Genomic DNA, 16,450 nt, shown 5'->3' on the forward strand with positions numbered 1-16,450 from the left:
AACACATCGCACCCTTGGCAGACAAAATATAATATAATTTTCGCCATGAAGCTTTTGGGTCTACGGCATTTCGTCAGCCCCACCAAAACCTGCGGAAGTCCTGCTGCACTATCGAGCACTGTCGTGCAATGCGCAGCTGTATGCACCAAATCAACACGCTGCCATGCTCTGCTACAACGCCTACGGATCATAATCATCATCCATCGATCAAACCAAGAAAGCCCCTACAACTACCGCCGAAGCGCTCGCGCCCAACGCAAAGCCCACCCCCGCCGCCGCGGCCAGCAGGCCCCAGGAAAGCTCCCACGAGCCCCCACCGCCGCCGCCGCTGCCGCATGCAACGCTGCTACGCCGCCACCTCCACCAGTGGTTCGCAGCCATCACCTCCACAATCTGCTTCTCCAATCGCCGAGCTGTCGTCAGCAGCCAGCGGTCCTCCTCCGTTGGGGGTTCAGGGGGCGAGAGGTGCCGGGAGCGACGACCAGTTCCTCTGTTGCGACCGTATTCGATAAGAGGGGAGCACGGGAAGGCTTCTTCACATAGGACAGTGGGGCAACGTGGGTCCCTGGATGAGAGACTGCAGGGTCCCACATGTTCATATGCTCGCACAGACGAACATATGGCCTCTCTTTGCAGGAGACCCGATTGCCAGGACTGCGCAGTCTCCAGCAATACGCCCCTTACCGCCCACCATTAATGACTGGCAAGAAACACTAGTAAAGCCACCCATACACTCAAAGCCCCAAATAGTTTTGAGTTACAGAGAGTGTTACAGGCAGAGACGGACAACAAGGAAGGGGGGCAGGCAAACAGATAGGTTACCCGCTGACCGGCAAGATCTCACCGGCTGCCTACTAATGCTTTTGAGCCCACCACCTCCGCCTCGAATTCCCGGAGGGAGCTCCTAATCCGAGCCAGCGCTCCAACTCTCCGCAGTTCCGAAGCCAGTGCCTTCCGGAGCAAGTCAGGTATCTGAGGGGAACAGAGGATCCCGTTTCGTTTGGCTTCGTTGCACTTTTAAGGAGTACTTTCAAGGAGCGGGGCGTTGGGCTTTTAAACGAGGAAACTATTCCGTGCTAAATTTCGGGGGCAAGTTCGAGCAGTTAAACATCGGAAATCCTGACTGTTCATTTGACAAAGTTCTGAGATAGGGTGGCTGGGTTCCAGTGCGGGACGGCACGAGAGAGAGGATGCGAGAAATAGCGGCTCCTTCATCACATGTGGCCATAGTCAGCCGCACAAGCCCAGACTCATATACAGACAGATAGGCAGGGCAAACACGGCACTCACCGGCGCTGTCAGCAGAGCTTTAAGCGCGGCCAGAGCCGCCGCCGAAAGCGGACCCCTAGCCCCACCGCCGCTGCTGCCACCACCGGCACGGCCTGTCACCCTCTCGTCGCCTACCGAGCTCCCTTGGGACTGACACTGAGAGTGGTAGGCCGCCGCATTGCCAGCTCCCACTCCCCTCCTCCCACTCCCTCCACAGACAGCATCACCGCAGCCCCCTAAGGCCGCCACTGCCAGCTGCACAGCACCCTTTTCCACCAGGCAATGGCGGATGGCCGTATGGGTCACGTCGTCACCTGGTAAGAGGGTTAGTAGGTTGGAGTGCAAGGTGCCAATCGACCTCTAGACGTGGACGACGGGTAGGTTGGAGTGCAAGGAAGCGCACATTGCCTGCCAATGTATGTGTGTTGTATGCTTTACTGCAAAAATATGTTCGTTTTTTATGTTGCCTGGGCAAAAAAGGGAAATGAGTTGAGGAGAGGGGAGGACGGGAAGGAAATCACTGCAGGCGGGACGGAGCAACCTTCGTGAGATCAGTGAGTAGGTGGGCGGGGTAGGTAGGTGGATCATCAAGAAGGTTCAGAGGGGAAATGGCGGTTGAACAGCTCAATAGGAGGAGGGTTCCCCGTCCACTTTTAATCCACATGTCGCGGTCGGATCATGCGCACGTCAACTGTGTCCGTTCCCTAACACCCATTTCTCCCCTCCTTTCGGTCGTCTTCTCCCGGACCCCTCCTCCCCCTCCTTCATCGCACCTTGCGCCATCTGTGCCACAAGCTGCAACCCCGCAGTCTGAACTCCCACGCTGCGAGGCATATCACGCAGCAGCCCCAGTACGGCGGCTGTGCCATCGCACGCCAGATGGGCCTGAGTCATCGTGTTCTCCGCTACCATCAGCCGCAACACTGTCAGGACCGCAATCGCCAAGAAATCCGCCTCGTCCTCCAACTGCAGTTGCTGCCAACACTGCCGGCGCTGCACCTGCCGCAGATGGTCCAGCACCCCTTGCCCCTCACCGTAGGTCCTCCTCTCTCGTACCAGCGTAAGATTGACGGCCTCCGTCTTTGTCTCCGCCTCCGCTGCCGCCGCTGCCGCCGCCGTCTCCATGGCGGCCACCGTGTCCGCTGCTCTTCTCAGCAGGCGCAACAGCACATCCACTGCCCCTAGTCGCGCCATGTACCACTGGTTGGATTGCTGGCAACCGTCGTCCGGGCCCACCGCCGTCAGCAGCGCCACCAGGAGGCCGCAAGCAGCTCGCTGCGCCATTAGCGACTGCCGACAGACCGCCAGGTCATCAGTTGGCGCCGCAGCTGTGGAGCCTTTAGCCAAAAGCGTCTGCGCAGGAGCTGGGCCCCAGGACTCACGGTGGGCGCTTACAGCAGCGGCAGGAGTAGCAGCCGTGCCACTGCAAGGCACAACGACGTGGTCCGCAGCAGCAGTGAAAGAAGAATGCCAAGTGCTAGCGCCGTCATCGTAGGATGGAGAAGGTGAAGAGGCAGAAGCACGCGGGAAAGGTGAGGAGGCGGTCATCCGCGGCCCGCCAGAGCTGCTGCCGCCCTGACCGTTGTTGCGCGTCGTGCTTGCCACTGCCGCCGTTGTGACAACGTTATGTCGTCCAGCGGGATCCAGGTTCCGGTCCGAGATGTCCAGCTCGTCGCAATGGAAACTCATACCGCCACCAGCACCAGCACCAACATCGGCATTACCATCGTTAGATTGGTCGCCGTTGCAGGGGTTCCGTAGCGGCTCTGGATCCACGTCCAAACGGTCTGTACTGCAATAGCAGCTGTTGCAGTTAGGGTGGCAGTTGCAGCGACCGCCATGCGATGATGGCATTGGCTGTTGGTGGTGGTGCTGCTGCCGCTGTTGCTGGGGCAAATGCTGTCGTTGCCGGTGTCGGTTCAATTGCTCCAGGAGGTGCTGTCGATCCCGCTGCAGCTGTATCCTCTGTTGCTGTTCCATCACCAGTAGACAGCCCTGGATGGCACCCATGGCACTCAGGGCCTCACGGGCCTGCATACATGTATGCGTGTGTTGAGGGGGGAGGGAGGGGAGGCGGCAGGCATGGGTGAGGAGGGAAGGGACGGAGGATGTGACGGCAGGCTTGGCAGGACGGGATACTGGCAGCACCTCCGCCTTCCTTAACTCTCATAAGCGTTCTCCTAATGCTAATCGTAATCCTGGACCACCCGAACCCAGCCTAGCCGGGCTAGTGCTCGCCAGCTTTTCATTCTGCACAGCGCTTCCCACTGCGACAGCACAGGGCTACAGTACGGATGGAGGTGGAGGTGGCCACCAGGTGTGCACGCAGCAAAAATTTGGCTCCGCGGCTGGAGAGAGCGAGAGCCTAAATGATGACCGATTCTGACCGGGCGGCCACCCACCCACCCATCTACCTACCCAGCACCATCCTTGGAGGACCCCTGCCTCCACACCTTACACGACCTTCCCCTCCCGTTATCCCCAATCCCTCCCCACCTCTGGCTGTGTGGTGGCTAGCCGTGTCAGGGGGCACAGCAACTCCAAACAGCGCGCAGCCGCCACATCATCAGCGTCTGGAACTGCACCCGCATTCGGCGCTGCTTCAGGTCGCAACCCCATCACCCCACGCAGCCGCAACAGCAGGTGCTCAGCCTGAAGTGTGGGTAGGGACAGGGCCAGGCAGACAGGCAGGCAGGGGGGATTAAGTATGGCAATTGGGTAGGAGGGGCACTGAGGGGCAGCTGCGGTTGTCACCATGGTTGGAGGCACCATGCGGGCGCCAGGTGCAGGGCAGGCACGTGTTTGGAACAGCATACGCTTCCGAAGTCAGCTGCTAGAGATGGGAGCACGAGGTGATGTGTGGCTAGCTAGGCGTAAATCCTAATTTGTTTACGTTACAAGTTGCGAGTGAGTGACTAGGGCTCCCAACCAGGAACCACATCTATTGGTGGCTTGCAGCTTGTAGCTATAACGGAGCGTGCGACATCGTTCCATCGTGCGCGGCTGTGGGCGGCAATGGCGGCAAATCTCATCCTCCTACACGCAGAAAAATGTAATAGGCCCCATCACGTACCTGCCGTAAGTGAAGGCGGACCGCCGGTAGGGGCAGGATGCCATCCGGCAGCGGACAGAGCTCCGAAACACCGCCATCCACTGTACGGCCGAGCGCGCCCATGTCGTGAAGGATGCCACCGGCGGCGTCGCCGTCGCGACGATGACGGGTTCTGCGCTCGCCAATTCGAGCTCCATCACCATCACCGCCGCCATCTTCACCTCCGTAGCTCCCAGCTGTGGATGACGCGTCGGAAGCAGCGGTGGCGGTGGTTGTGGATTCGGTCTGCGGAAACCTGCCAGCAGGGGTATACAGCAGACACCGCTGCAGCGGCGACTGGGATGGCGACGGTACTGCATTGTGGCGACCAGTAAGGTTGCGGTGGTGCGGTGCGGGGGAGTCTTCGTGTTGCATCCTCTCCGGACGGGCTCGGGGTACGGCGCTCGACGGGCCTTGCACGCCACCGATATCAGCGGTGGTGGTTTGAAATCTTGCCGGCGTTTCGGCTCCTGCATTCGACGCTCCAGCAGCCACAGCATCAGCAGTGCCACTGCCTCCGCTGTCCCTAGGCCCAGGGTTTAAGGCGGCCAAGTTCCCGGCCGCTCCTGGCGTCAGCGCAGTCGCCGCCAAACCTCCCCCCCCCAGAGGCAGTGCCATGGCGGCGGCGGCGGTTGCGCCGGCGACACCACCGCTGCTGCCGGTGCCAATCCTTTCTTGTTCACAGCCCCCGTCATTGTGACGGGGACCAACCAGGATTTCCTCCAGTCGTCTGGCAGGCTGGTTAGCAGCCAAGTGTGTGAACACCGTACAGCTAGCAATCCAATTTGATGGTGGGGAATTCAGGGGAAAGGGGAGAGTCAGTAAGTTGGAGCTCGAGAGGGTTCAGTTGGGCCCGGTGCGGGTGAGGTGGTGCGACAAAAGGGCTATAAAGAGGCGCAAGATAAAAGACTGAAAGGCAAAGGCAATCACTGCAGGCTGGATAGAAGAGAAGGTGATGGTGTGGCCGCATTCACGCACTCTACGGCCACATGCAGCTGTGTGCCCTCCACGGCCACCCTCTCCGTGGCGCTTCCCAGAGGATCAGATAAGAGCTCTCCCTCCCTTCGCTGCTCATCACCTACGCCGGACGTCCCCACACCCCTCACTCTCATTCTCACCCCTCCGGACAACCTAACCGACAGCCGGCCGCCATGAGGGAGGAAAGGTGCTCCGAAAGGCAGGACCCACAGTATGTGTGGCCACATGGGTGTACGGCAATAGCCCTCTGAAGGTAGTCCCCGCAGAGGCCACACAGGAGCGCCTCAGGACCGCAACGTGGGGAGTACCTGCGGGGATTGGATGGGGGTTGGGGTGGGGTGGGGGTTGCGGATGGCCCATGTATTTGGGTGGTAGCTTGTGGGCACATGCCGGTCGTGCTACCGCTGCATCGAAAAGTATGGAATTCCGTTATGGGGAAATGGGAAGGGAAGGTGAGCGGGGGAGGCATCTGCGAGACATTGTTGTTGTGTCCGGCGACAGGGGGCTCAGTGTGTGCGAATGGGGAGAAACCTCAGCCTGCCCCGCCCGGTCAGGTTTGTCGGTGTGGTTTGTTTGATGAATTTGAGCCCGAGGACGATCAGATCACAAACAGACAGACAGCTAGACAGCTAGATCAGGCCAGACAACCGGAAAAAGGCAGAGGCAGGCTCGGACCTGCATGTGCCTGGGACCACAGGGTCCAAAGCATCCGAGCCGCTACAGGTCATCAGGTGTTGCATGGCCAGAGCTGGGCTCGGCCGCACAGCTACTCCCGAGGACGTCGGTGGCGGCATCACGAACGATAGTGATGGTGGTGATGGCGGCGAGGGTGGCTGCGGCGAGTCGAGAGCCTCGCGCAGCTGTTGCTGGTGTCGCTGCTGCACCAGCCGGCTAGCAACACACGTAGCAGCAGCTGTAACGGCGCCATCATAACCATTATCGTCATCAACATCATCATCATCATCAGTACCCGGAGTAGCATGAGTAGAAGCAACAGCCGCGGGAGTGAGGTTGGTACGCAACGCCAAAGATGGAAGAAACGCGCCAGGATTAGCGGCGGAGGGACTGAGGATGTGACAACGTGCACGTCGCGGAACGCTCTGTGGGTCATTACCCAGCGTCATGGACTCGTATGAACCGAGCGCGACGGCACGCCGCCGCCGTATGACGTCAGGTGTTCGGTCCACCATGACTGCCGCCACCGATGGCCGGTCACGATGGTGGTCGCCGAGTACGCCTTCAACTGTGTCGCGTCCGCAGTAAATGCCGCTTCGTAAATTGTCGTATACAGACTCTTCGCTGTCGGGGGAAGAGTAGCGCCGCCTCGCCGCAGCTGAGGCAGCTGAGGCTGCGTTGGCGGCGCCGACGACAACAGCGGCGTTACCAGTAGGATGCGCACCGCTGACACAGCTGTACGAGCTGCTCACGGGGGCGTCGTCACCGCCACCATCGTTGCCGCTAGCGGTGCCGCGGCCGCAACCATCAACGGATATGTCCATCCAGGAGTCGCCACAACACTGGTTTGACCAGTTACCCGCGCTTGTACGACTGCTTCCCTGCGCGCTGTGGGGATTGCCGCTGCCGTCCCTGTCACTGCCGCCACTGCCGTAGTTATCGTTGCTATCGCAGACGCTGCGAACTCCAGAACCTTCCACTCCAGTTGTATGTGCATCCCTATAGCACGATGACAAGAGACGCTGGCGTAGCGTAATCGGCGTGTACGGCAAATACGGGCAAATGCTGCCCGTGTCGGTGCTGGCGGCGGCTGCGGTGCCGCCACCGACGGCGGCAATGGCACTGTTACGGAGTTCGGTGGATGTCCTCGACATGCCTAGAAACGGCCGTGCCCTCGAAGGACTTTCTGAAGCGGGCCCCTGACGGCTCAGACCATGGCTTGAGCAAGCTGCCGACGTGCACAGCACCGCGGCGGCGCCGTCCGCGTCACCCCCACTACAGCCATTGTGCGCCGCCGCCCCTGCGACCTCCCACGTATATCGCAATTGCCGTAGCGACACAGATTGCGGACTGAACGACGACGGCGTGTCGATCGATTCGCCATACAGCGTCTGCCGACGATTGGGTTGGCGGATTTGCCGCACCTGCTCTGGCGGCTTTCCGCTGCAGCTGCGACTGTGGCTTTCCGGGCTGGCATCCGGAGGTGCATCCAAGGGATGTATTGTATGTGGCAAGGAGGGAACGTTCATCAAGGCAGCGATTTTAGTGGGGCGAGGCGACGTTCAACATCTTGACCCAAGGTGAGCACCACATGCCTTTGTGGAAATTCAATTGCCCCCACATCACGATCTTGTTGGGAGTACATCAAACAAGTTGGTTGGTAAGAGTGTAGCCCGGTACAGCAACAATGGCCTAATGAATGACTTTGCCATCCTAGCCATGGAAATCAATGGAAATGAGGGCCTGTTGCCCTTGTGTCTTAACCGCGCACTGCGGAGGCTTTCAAACCCCGTGTGGCATGTGTGGCAGCTTGCGAAGCAGGCGGCGGACGGGCGGCTGCGGGAGGCGGAGATCCGTGAAAACCCCGGCTGATAATGGGTTGGATGCAAAACAGGTGTTGGTGAGCAATTGAGGGTCGGCAGGTGTCCAGGTGGTTTCGTTTTGACTTTTACTCCAGGCTATGTCCTATCTGGGCCGGTTCATGAGCCCAATCATGAAATCGAGTCGTGAAACAGCTGCAATCAAGCTTTGCGGCGTTCCCTCAGTTGGCGGAAAAAGGGAGTAGAGTACGGTAGGGGACGAAGGAGTCAGGTTAATCACGTTGGTGCTGCCTCTCGTCGGTTTTCCAGATTGCAAACGTTTCACCCACAGGAAGGATGCGGACCACCCGGAGGTCCTCCTCGGCAGTATCGAGTACCCCGGCCCGACCCGACCCAATCCTGTCCACTACGAATGCAATGCTGTGACATTATGGCGAGGAAGGGTGCGTGGGAAAGCGTTGCTCCAAAGCAACCCCCCGTTGTACCCCTCTTATCTCTCTCCCATAGCTCGACGCGAGTGGGCCCCTGAGCCGCGATCGAAAGGTTACGTTTCACTTCTCAGGTCCCACACTCGCCTGCAGTCCGGGCTCTGGGACTCGCCACTGCCGAAGAGCTCCCGTCCCAGCGGTGGCGGCGCGACAGTAGCAGCAGCAGCAGCAGGCCAGGAGAACGAGGAGTCGCTGCCCACCGCCGCTGTTGCAGCAGCCGCAGCAGCCGCAGCACTAGCTGAGATCCCCTTCTCGTCGCCACGGTCACAGCCACTGGCACCCGCGGCCTGTGTAAATCTGCCCCTTAGCAGTCCAGGGCCAGGGCCCTGTGTGACAACGGTGGCAGCGCCTGTTGCGACGGAGTCGCTCATTTCACTGGTGCTGCTGATGTTGTTGTCGGTGCTACTGCCGCCGCCGCCACGATCAGCACAGACCTCCCCGGCGGCTGAGCAGATGCTTTCACGCACATCAGCCCAATGGGGGGAGCCCCCCGCCGCGGCGGCGGCGGCGTCGCCGCATGAGGACGGCGGCGGCGTGGGCGGCGGCGACACGCGAGGGCGCCACGCAATCGAGAAAGAAAATGACTGGTGGAAAAGATGGGTGATAGAAAAACATTAGTATTTGCGTGACGGGGGTGGGCTTGCGTCCAAAGATATGCAGTGCGCCACAACAGGTACCTACCTCTTGCCTGCCTGTCAAAGGTTTGGTTGGTAGAGAGCCTCACAGTAGACAAAGGAAACGAAAGAGAAAACGAAAACGACCACAGCTTCTTAACAGCTCGCGGTGCGCCACTTATCTCCCCCGTGCCTTTTAACGACACACGCGAAGCAATGTTTAATCCTAGGGCATGGTAGCGCATGGCACTTCATTTGCGCCACAGCGGACGCGCCACATCCCGAAATAGGCACTTGAGGACCCACATGTGCATCATCCTCGCTGGTCGTCTGGCTAGATTCACCTCCGCCGCCGGCAGCTTCGCAGCCATCCTCGCCATCGGCCCCTGTACGAGTATTACGGCGGCGGCCACGCCGCGGCTCTACAGCCAGCGCCGCTACCAGCTTCGCCGCCGCCATGCCAGGAGCGTCGTCCTCCTGTACGTTAGCCGCCACAGCGTCACGAGCTGAGCTTTGCGGCGGCGGCGATGGGCGTTGCAGCTTCTGCCCTGTCGCCGGCGGCGTTGCGTCATGTTCCGCCGCCGTCCCTTTCATATCCGATAGCAAGGAACCAGGAGAGCTAGAATGCAGTAGACGAGAAGGCCGCCACCGCGGCCGACCAGCTCCGGAACCGGCTCCAGACCTCATGCTGCCACCGCAGCTGCCCCCGGCAGTAGCAGCAGCATCAGCCGGGGAGGGTGATAGGCTCGGTTGTGGAACGGGCGGTGGCAGAGCGCGGCCGATTGGCTGACGCGGACACGCTGGCGGGGACGCAGGGGATGAGGTTTGCGGTAGCGGACATGATTGGATGGGTGAATGAGCACAGCGCAGGCGGCGGTCCGGAGCAAAGACCGAGGCCGCTCCGGGAGGCGGCATTGCGGTATTTATGCTTCCGGGTTCAATTCCGGGAGGTGACGGCACAGAGCTGGGCCAACGTATGAGCGCCACATCCCGTGCTGCAAACGCCTCGGCCTCCATAAAAGCAAAGGCGTCCCAGGCAGTCGCCCTGTTGGCGGTGGTTCGGTCAGTTCTGTGCGCCAGCCCTGCGCTTACGGCACCGGGAACAGTGCCGTCTCTGCGGCCAAAGTCAGCGGCACCACGCGCCGCAGCGGACGTAGAGGCACTGGCGGTGACGGCGGCAACACCGCCGGAACGGACGTGGCTAATGGGATAACCACGGCCTGGTGCCGTACAGCAGCGGCGGTGGGGCGTGCTTGTAGGGCTGACGACAGCGTCGTCGCTGCTGCCGCCGATCCCGTGCTTCATGGGACCGATGAAGTCGTTGCCATCACCGCCACCGCCGTCGACTGTCCTGCATCCCATCGGCTCCGTTGGCGGCACGTGACGCGGACGTCGCCGTACGGTCCCTACAGCGACGCTGCCGCCTCCGCCGCTATGGCCTCCGAAACCAGCAGTTGAAGACGCGGTCCTGTGGCAACCAGCGGTAACGATCAGCGCCACCTCGGCGATACCGCACAACCAAGGCGCACCGCAACCAGCCCAGGAAAGTAGAGCAGGGTAGAAAACGACCCATAGCAAGAAACCCAAAAGCACGAGTCCTGCATACCCGACCACCAATTATCACTCCATCAGACATTGTGGCAAACAAGGCGAAGAGTCAAAAGAAGCAGCGCAGAACGCGCTGGTAAGCAACCGCTCACAGGTCCCGAGGCTTGACACTAAGCTGCCTGATTTTCCCAATGCTTGCTATCTGCATGCCTGCCTCCCAGCGGTTTCTTCAGTGGTTGGTCATGTTACAGGGGATCGTAACCGATTACCGGTGCTGCCAGGAACCAAACACCAGGAGAGGCCCTAAAAAGGTACCAAGCTGATTGTTGCGTACTCATCTTCGTCCGCTTAACCCCTTTGACGCCTGGGCATGCAGGCATACGTGAGGGTGATGGGATTTTTGAAAAGATGAGATGCCATGGGTTCGCACACTCACCTGCTCAGTCGCCGACGGTCCGGTGACCTTAGGTGTGCCAGTGGCACGGATGGCTGCTGCGGATGCAGCGGGTGCGGTGATGACGGCCCTGCCGCGGCCACAGCCGCCAGCCCAGCTTCGGCGGAGACGGCACGTTGCACGTTGCATGGCAACGATGAGGTGCACGGCCGCAGGAGCACCTTAACCTGGCCCTGGCAAGCGTCGCCGTCGATATACGACAGCGGTGGTCGCGGCCGCGGCAGTGATGATTTCAGGGGCGAGCTCCCGCCGCAGGAGTCGTTGAATAGCTCGCATTCCTCTGGTCTGTCGACCGACATGAGGGCCATCAAGCTGGCTTCTTCGTACACATATGACACCTCCGCAAGCGGGTTGATGGATAGCACGAGAGAGATTCGATCTCCATTGGCGAGGGTGGTCTGCCGGCCGGGCTGGAGCGGAATACCGTTCAGAAAGGTACCGTTGCGACTGTAATCCTGCAGTAGTTGAGTTGGGGGATGGACAACGTAGCAGCGGAGCGCTAGAAGCTAATTTAGCATAGGGAATTCATCAAATGCAATCGGGGATTGCTGACAGATAAATTGCATGCTTGCCGGCGCTGGACTGCATTCTGGCAGTTGGAGACTGAAACATAGTCTTCAATCTAATAAAGATGCATTCTGCGTTGACTTCAGTGGTCTCATTAAATGACCCATTTTGAACTTTCTTTTGGCTTGTGAAACACCTGCATTGCAGGTTCTCAGATGGCGCCTGCACGGGTGAAGGTTTGTGCGCTCAGGGCAACGGCAAGCACGGACGCCTTACTTCCAGCGACACCAGCGGACGCCAGCCGCTTTGCTCCCATCGAATTTTGATGCTGGCATGCACGCGACTAACACGTTCGTCGTCGGTAGACACCCATTGGATCGGACAGGGCACGCCCGTCAAAGACTGCGCCGTGCCAGGAGGAGGCTCCATTCCCCTACCGAGCACCACGAGGTGCCTGGTCAGGCTGATGGGAGGGGCAGCTGGTCGATCCTCGCCTGAAGGCAGGAATGGCATGCGGACTTTCAAAAACGCAAGCCTGGAGGGCCACGCTGGATGTCCTGTCGCATCAGCACATTACCATTTCTACAGCGTTGCAGGTAGCCCCATGCATTACGGTCCTGCCGTTCAAGGCCGCGTCTCCGCGGTTGCATGCTGCACAGATACCCGCGAAAGTCCCTCTACGTATTTAGCGTATGAGGCGGCCTGTTATGGCACACTGCGCTGTTGTTGTAAGATGATCGTGACTTGGTATGATGGAAGGATAGTTGACAGCGAAGTTTAACTATATTCAAATTATGGGACGGCTCACAACGACTTGCAGGGAGTATTATGGATGCACCCCTATACAGTCTAAACTATGAATAGAGATCGCGTCGTGATGCGCCCCGTAGCTATTGGGAGTGGGTGAACGAACCAAGGAGAGCTGAAGGAAAGCGTGAAACTGATGCGGTTACATTTGACAGTTGTACTTTTGGCGCCATTACTGAGGCACAGGAGATTTACTCTACAGGATCTACAGGCACTTGGATAATAACCGTAAGCATTTGTGGCAACAACACCCTGATGTCTTCCCATGAACTTTTGGATCCAGTTGATGCAAGCGGGTGCAAGCCGACGCCCGCCATAATACAACATGGACGCAGAGCATGAGTCCTCAACACCTCGATTTTCCAACAGATGGAACCAGTATGCAAGCTAAACGTAGTGCCTCAATGCGTCCCTTGACATCTAGGCACGACATATACTCCACACAATGTGAGCGACGCCGCGGTTCACAAACTTGATTAACCGACGGTTCCTACTCTATGTTCGCAACAGCACATAAGCATGCACATTGCTCGCTCACCCTTGCAAACATGATGGGCGCAAAGCGACGCGACCCGGCGTACCTGTTGCAAACGTCCGGACCGGATGGAGTCGATTTCGCCGTAGTATGCTGGAAGCTGATTATCCCGGAAGAATGTATCCGCCTGTGGCGCCATGTCAGGATTCCCATGTGGGTTAACATTTGTCAGGCAGACCAACACGCTAGCCTTGCCTTTGCCCGACCCACATGCACTGACCTTATCAAACCGCCATGCCATCAACAACCCGGGGTACCAGGCTAGCGCGCGCCCTGCATCGCCGCCCGTGTCCATGATGGCGGCCTCAATGTCCCGCGGCCCCAACACACCCGCCTGGGAACAGCCGTATAGGCAGGCGTAACATTCGTCGCGCAGTCCAGGGCACGACATCCCACCGATAACACGGCGCCGACGCTCGGCTAGTTGTTGCAGGAAGGAGGGGCGCGCTGGACGGGCGCCTGGCATGGGTAACGGACCGGGCAACGGCGCCGTGCTTCGAAGCCCGCGCTGCGACAACAGGTCTGAAAACATGGCCTGCATACCGGCATCCGTATCCAACACTGCCGGTGCGAAGGCTGCGAAGGACGCATACTTAACTCCACAGCTAGATCCATCAAAGCCACAAAGCGCCTGAACACAACCTTGTGGGTACAGGACCGTGCATGGCGCTGGGTGGCCACAGCAACACAAGTGAATCGTGTGCTGGCGTCCACAGACTCTGCAATCAAGCTGACGTTTCTCCAGGACTTCCATAGCAGAGGCCGGAGACTTCTCCGCCCCGAATACCTTCATGCATGCACCATGGTTCATTTAGCACCGTTCGACACAAGAACCTATGGTGATAATATAAACTGGCATACTTATAACAATGGTTTACCGAGATTTTTAGAAATGCTTCCCTACTGTCTAAATACCTTCAGCTTTTTAAAAGGATCACGCCTTAGATATTGCTCAACAACGGCATAGAGATGTATAAGTATACCAAAAGCACTTCCAGCGCCGCGCACTGTCACGAATTAATGCATACACCACGCTTCCGTACAACAAGAGTTTGGTGCGCATGTAAGTATGGGTTGCGAGCGTATCACAGTCGATAATCTTACAATAGTATTACATGCCTACCCAACTTCAGCGTTTAGCGTTGATTACATAGAAGATAGGTTACTTTCGGGTAGGAGTGGCGAGTAAATGGCCGCTATAGATGTCGCCCTGGAGGACACTGCGGAAGATGAGACCCTCGAGACCAGCTGACACGAAGTCCAAATGACGCGGTATGTCCTTTCTTGCTTTGTGGCTTCCAACCATGCAAATGCGCCATGGTGCACTTGCAGCCATTCGCCTTCACTCGGGGTTTATTCAATTCTCTGCTGTGTCTATAGTCGGATGTCGCGGCTCTCGCGACGTGTCTCCACGATGTGCTGGACGGGGACGATGAACGGGTGGATGCTGTGCGTCGTCAATTCGAAGAAGTTCTAGGCGTCTACTCCGTTGGTGAAGCATGGGAACTGTTCCGAGGTGAGAGATTTAGATTGTTGATCAGAGAGAAAAGCGCGAGTCCGTGCTAGAGACGTGGGGCGGCGATGTCCCCGTGCCGTGCCGAGAACAACCGGAAACTTTGCGAACGGTGTTTTGAAAGACAATGTGCCCTTCATTGCAGAGGATTTCCAGCTCTCCCCGCTTCGCGCCGCCATGGCACTGAGAGGGAATGTACCGGGCCTTACCGTCTCGGACGCGAAATCCCTCTTGTTCAAGATCAAAACGGCATCGGAGGGGGCCGTGGAGGATCAGGGACACAGGGACGCGGAGACTGGCACCGTCGAGGACGCGGCGGAACTGTGGTCCCGATGAGTGCACCAGCCGGCATCACCGAAGCAGAGGATGTGCCACCCCGCGTCAAGTCGCGTGGTGCTACTGGTAAGTGGCGACGTGAGATGTGTGGTAGGGAAGAGTGGGCAACCTAGAAAGGAGGAACCCACCTCACCCCACCCACCCAATTGCATAATGTTATACATACCGACGTCTATGAAACATCATACCATATGACAACAGATATGCCCCCCTTTTTTTACAACCCTGTATAGGCGAGTTCAAAACAAACTGGTCAGAGCTTGGCGGTATAGACCCATATGCATGCTGCATCAGCGGCGGCATCAGGGGGTGGTTCATCGGTGCTAAGACTGGCAACATCGAGAATATTATCAACCACGTCAAAACACGCCAGCACATGATGGCGTGCAAGCAAGAGACACAGCGGCTCACCCAGCAGGGTGGCCTTGTCGCGCGGCCCATGCCACCACCTGGAGTGCGAGACGTCAGCTGTGCCTGGCCACCTGACATGCGCATGCATCTATATGGCATGTCGGACGAGGCGGCAGAGGAGGAGTATCAGCGCCTCTACAGCCAGTTTCAGCACAGGCGCACACGTCGGCGAGAGCAGCAGCCCAATGCCGTAGACAGTGGGCGCCGCATCTTACCGTGCACTTCACCCACTCCTGCACCTGGAGCGCGCACCGTTGGTCCCAACATGGATCCGGAGGCACAGCGCATCGTCAGCCCCGACGTGGCGACATGGATATTAGCGATAGCGAGTCTGGTGAGGGAGTCCATATGGTTCGAAGCGGAGGGGGTGGGAATGTGCGCCTGTTTCTCTCCAGTGAGAGTCCGGAGTGGTTCACCCCACTGAGTATCATAGAGCTGGTGCGCGAGGTGTTCACTCCTGGCAGGATCGACCTGGACCCATGCTCGTCCGCGGCTGCTAACACACGTGTTGGGGCGACAGTGTATTACGATATGGAATCCGATGGTCTGTTGGAGTGCAACGCGTGGATGGGCAATGTGTTTGTCAACCCGCCTTTTGGGGTGCAGGGTGGTGCAAGCTATCAGAGCCTGTTTTTCCAGAGATGCGCAACAGAGTACACGGCTGGTCACATTCACCAAGCAGTACTGCTACTGAAAGCCGCTGTGGGTTATGCGTGGTTTGATGCCATACTACAATGGCCTGTCTGTTTTCTGCGCCAACGTTTGGCGTTTGTGCGTGGGCAATCCGGGAGTCAACAGCAGGAGGGAGGACCCCTGACATGGGGAGCGGGGGTAGCCAATCCACACGGAAGTGTCGTGGTTTACATGGGCCCAGACGTGCAACGTTTTGTGTCAGTGTTTGGTTGTATGGGCGGAATACCGGGGGCGACTTCATGGGCCATGCCCCGCCCAACGGAGAGCTCGATGGATTAAGGCATAGATTGCATATGGCGAACATATTCTTCTCGGCAGACATCTGCATTTTCATTTGTTTTCAATGTAGCTCGTGGTACTGAGTTTAGCGGTTTATCAGAGATTTGTCATTGTTTCCACCCGAACCTATTCATGCAAACGAGTGTTGTGGGATAAACTGGACGGACTGTCGATAAAGTGTGGTGGGAAAACAGTGGGACCTCGGCAGCTGACTTGACTGGGTAATGCAGTCGTGGCCCTGAGTGCTTGCCTCCGGTAGTAGTAGTAGTGCCAGAGTACGGTAACCAGGTGTGCAAGTTTTTCCACTCCATGTCGTGGGATCGAATCTAATACACACATGAGGCACTTGTAAGCGGTCCTCTTGCAAAGTTTTTCTGTAAATTCCTTAAAAGTCATGTGCTTTTGGATGCCAGCCCGAGCCAATCCTGCCAA

The 16,450-nt window shown here is 58.4% G+C and overlaps 2 protein-coding genes across 2 annotated transcripts; one reads left to right on the top strand and one right to left on the bottom strand.

Moving 5' to 3' along the window:
• Positions 1-207: 207 nt before the first annotated feature.
• On the bottom strand, positions 208-13,764 carry VOLCADRAFT_106891 (uncharacterized protein; the record flags this gene model as incomplete). Its single annotated transcript, XM_002955629.1, has 16 exons — positions 13,522-13,764; positions 13,007-13,455; positions 12,833-12,913; positions 10,920-11,392; positions 9,242-10,403; positions 8,756-8,905; positions 8,522-8,647; positions 7,438-7,483; positions 6,014-7,103; positions 5,479-5,646; positions 4,343-5,132; positions 3,766-3,921; positions 2,043-3,300; positions 1,291-1,583; positions 874-972; positions 208-438 (listed from the first exon to the last, which is right to left on the bottom strand). The coding sequence occupies exons 1-16, from the start codon at positions 13,595-13,597 to the stop codon at positions 208-210; spliced, it is 6,648 nt and encodes a 2,215-aa protein (XP_002955675.1). The 5' UTR covers positions 13,598-13,764.
• Positions 13,765-13,886: 122 nt separating this feature from the next.
• VOLCADRAFT_106892 (uncharacterized protein) lies at positions 13,887-16,383 on the top strand. Its single transcript, XM_002955572.1, has 5 exons — positions 13,887-14,058; positions 14,167-14,302; positions 14,445-14,701; positions 14,869-15,813; positions 15,876-16,383. Exons 2-4 carry the CDS (start codon positions 14,286-14,288, stop codon positions 15,468-15,470), a joined length of 876 nt encoding a protein of 291 aa, XP_002955618.1. The 5' UTR covers positions 13,887-14,058; positions 14,167-14,285; the 3' UTR covers positions 15,471-15,813; positions 15,876-16,383.
• Positions 16,384-16,450: the final 67 nt, after the last annotated feature.

The sequence above is a fragment of the Volvox carteri genome, assembly GCF_000143455.1.
Source record: "Volvox carteri f. nagariensis unplaced genomic scaffold VOLCAscaffold_53, whole genome shotgun sequence".
Taxonomy (NCBI): domain Eukaryota; kingdom Viridiplantae; phylum Chlorophyta; class Chlorophyceae; order Chlamydomonadales; family Volvocaceae; genus Volvox; species Volvox carteri.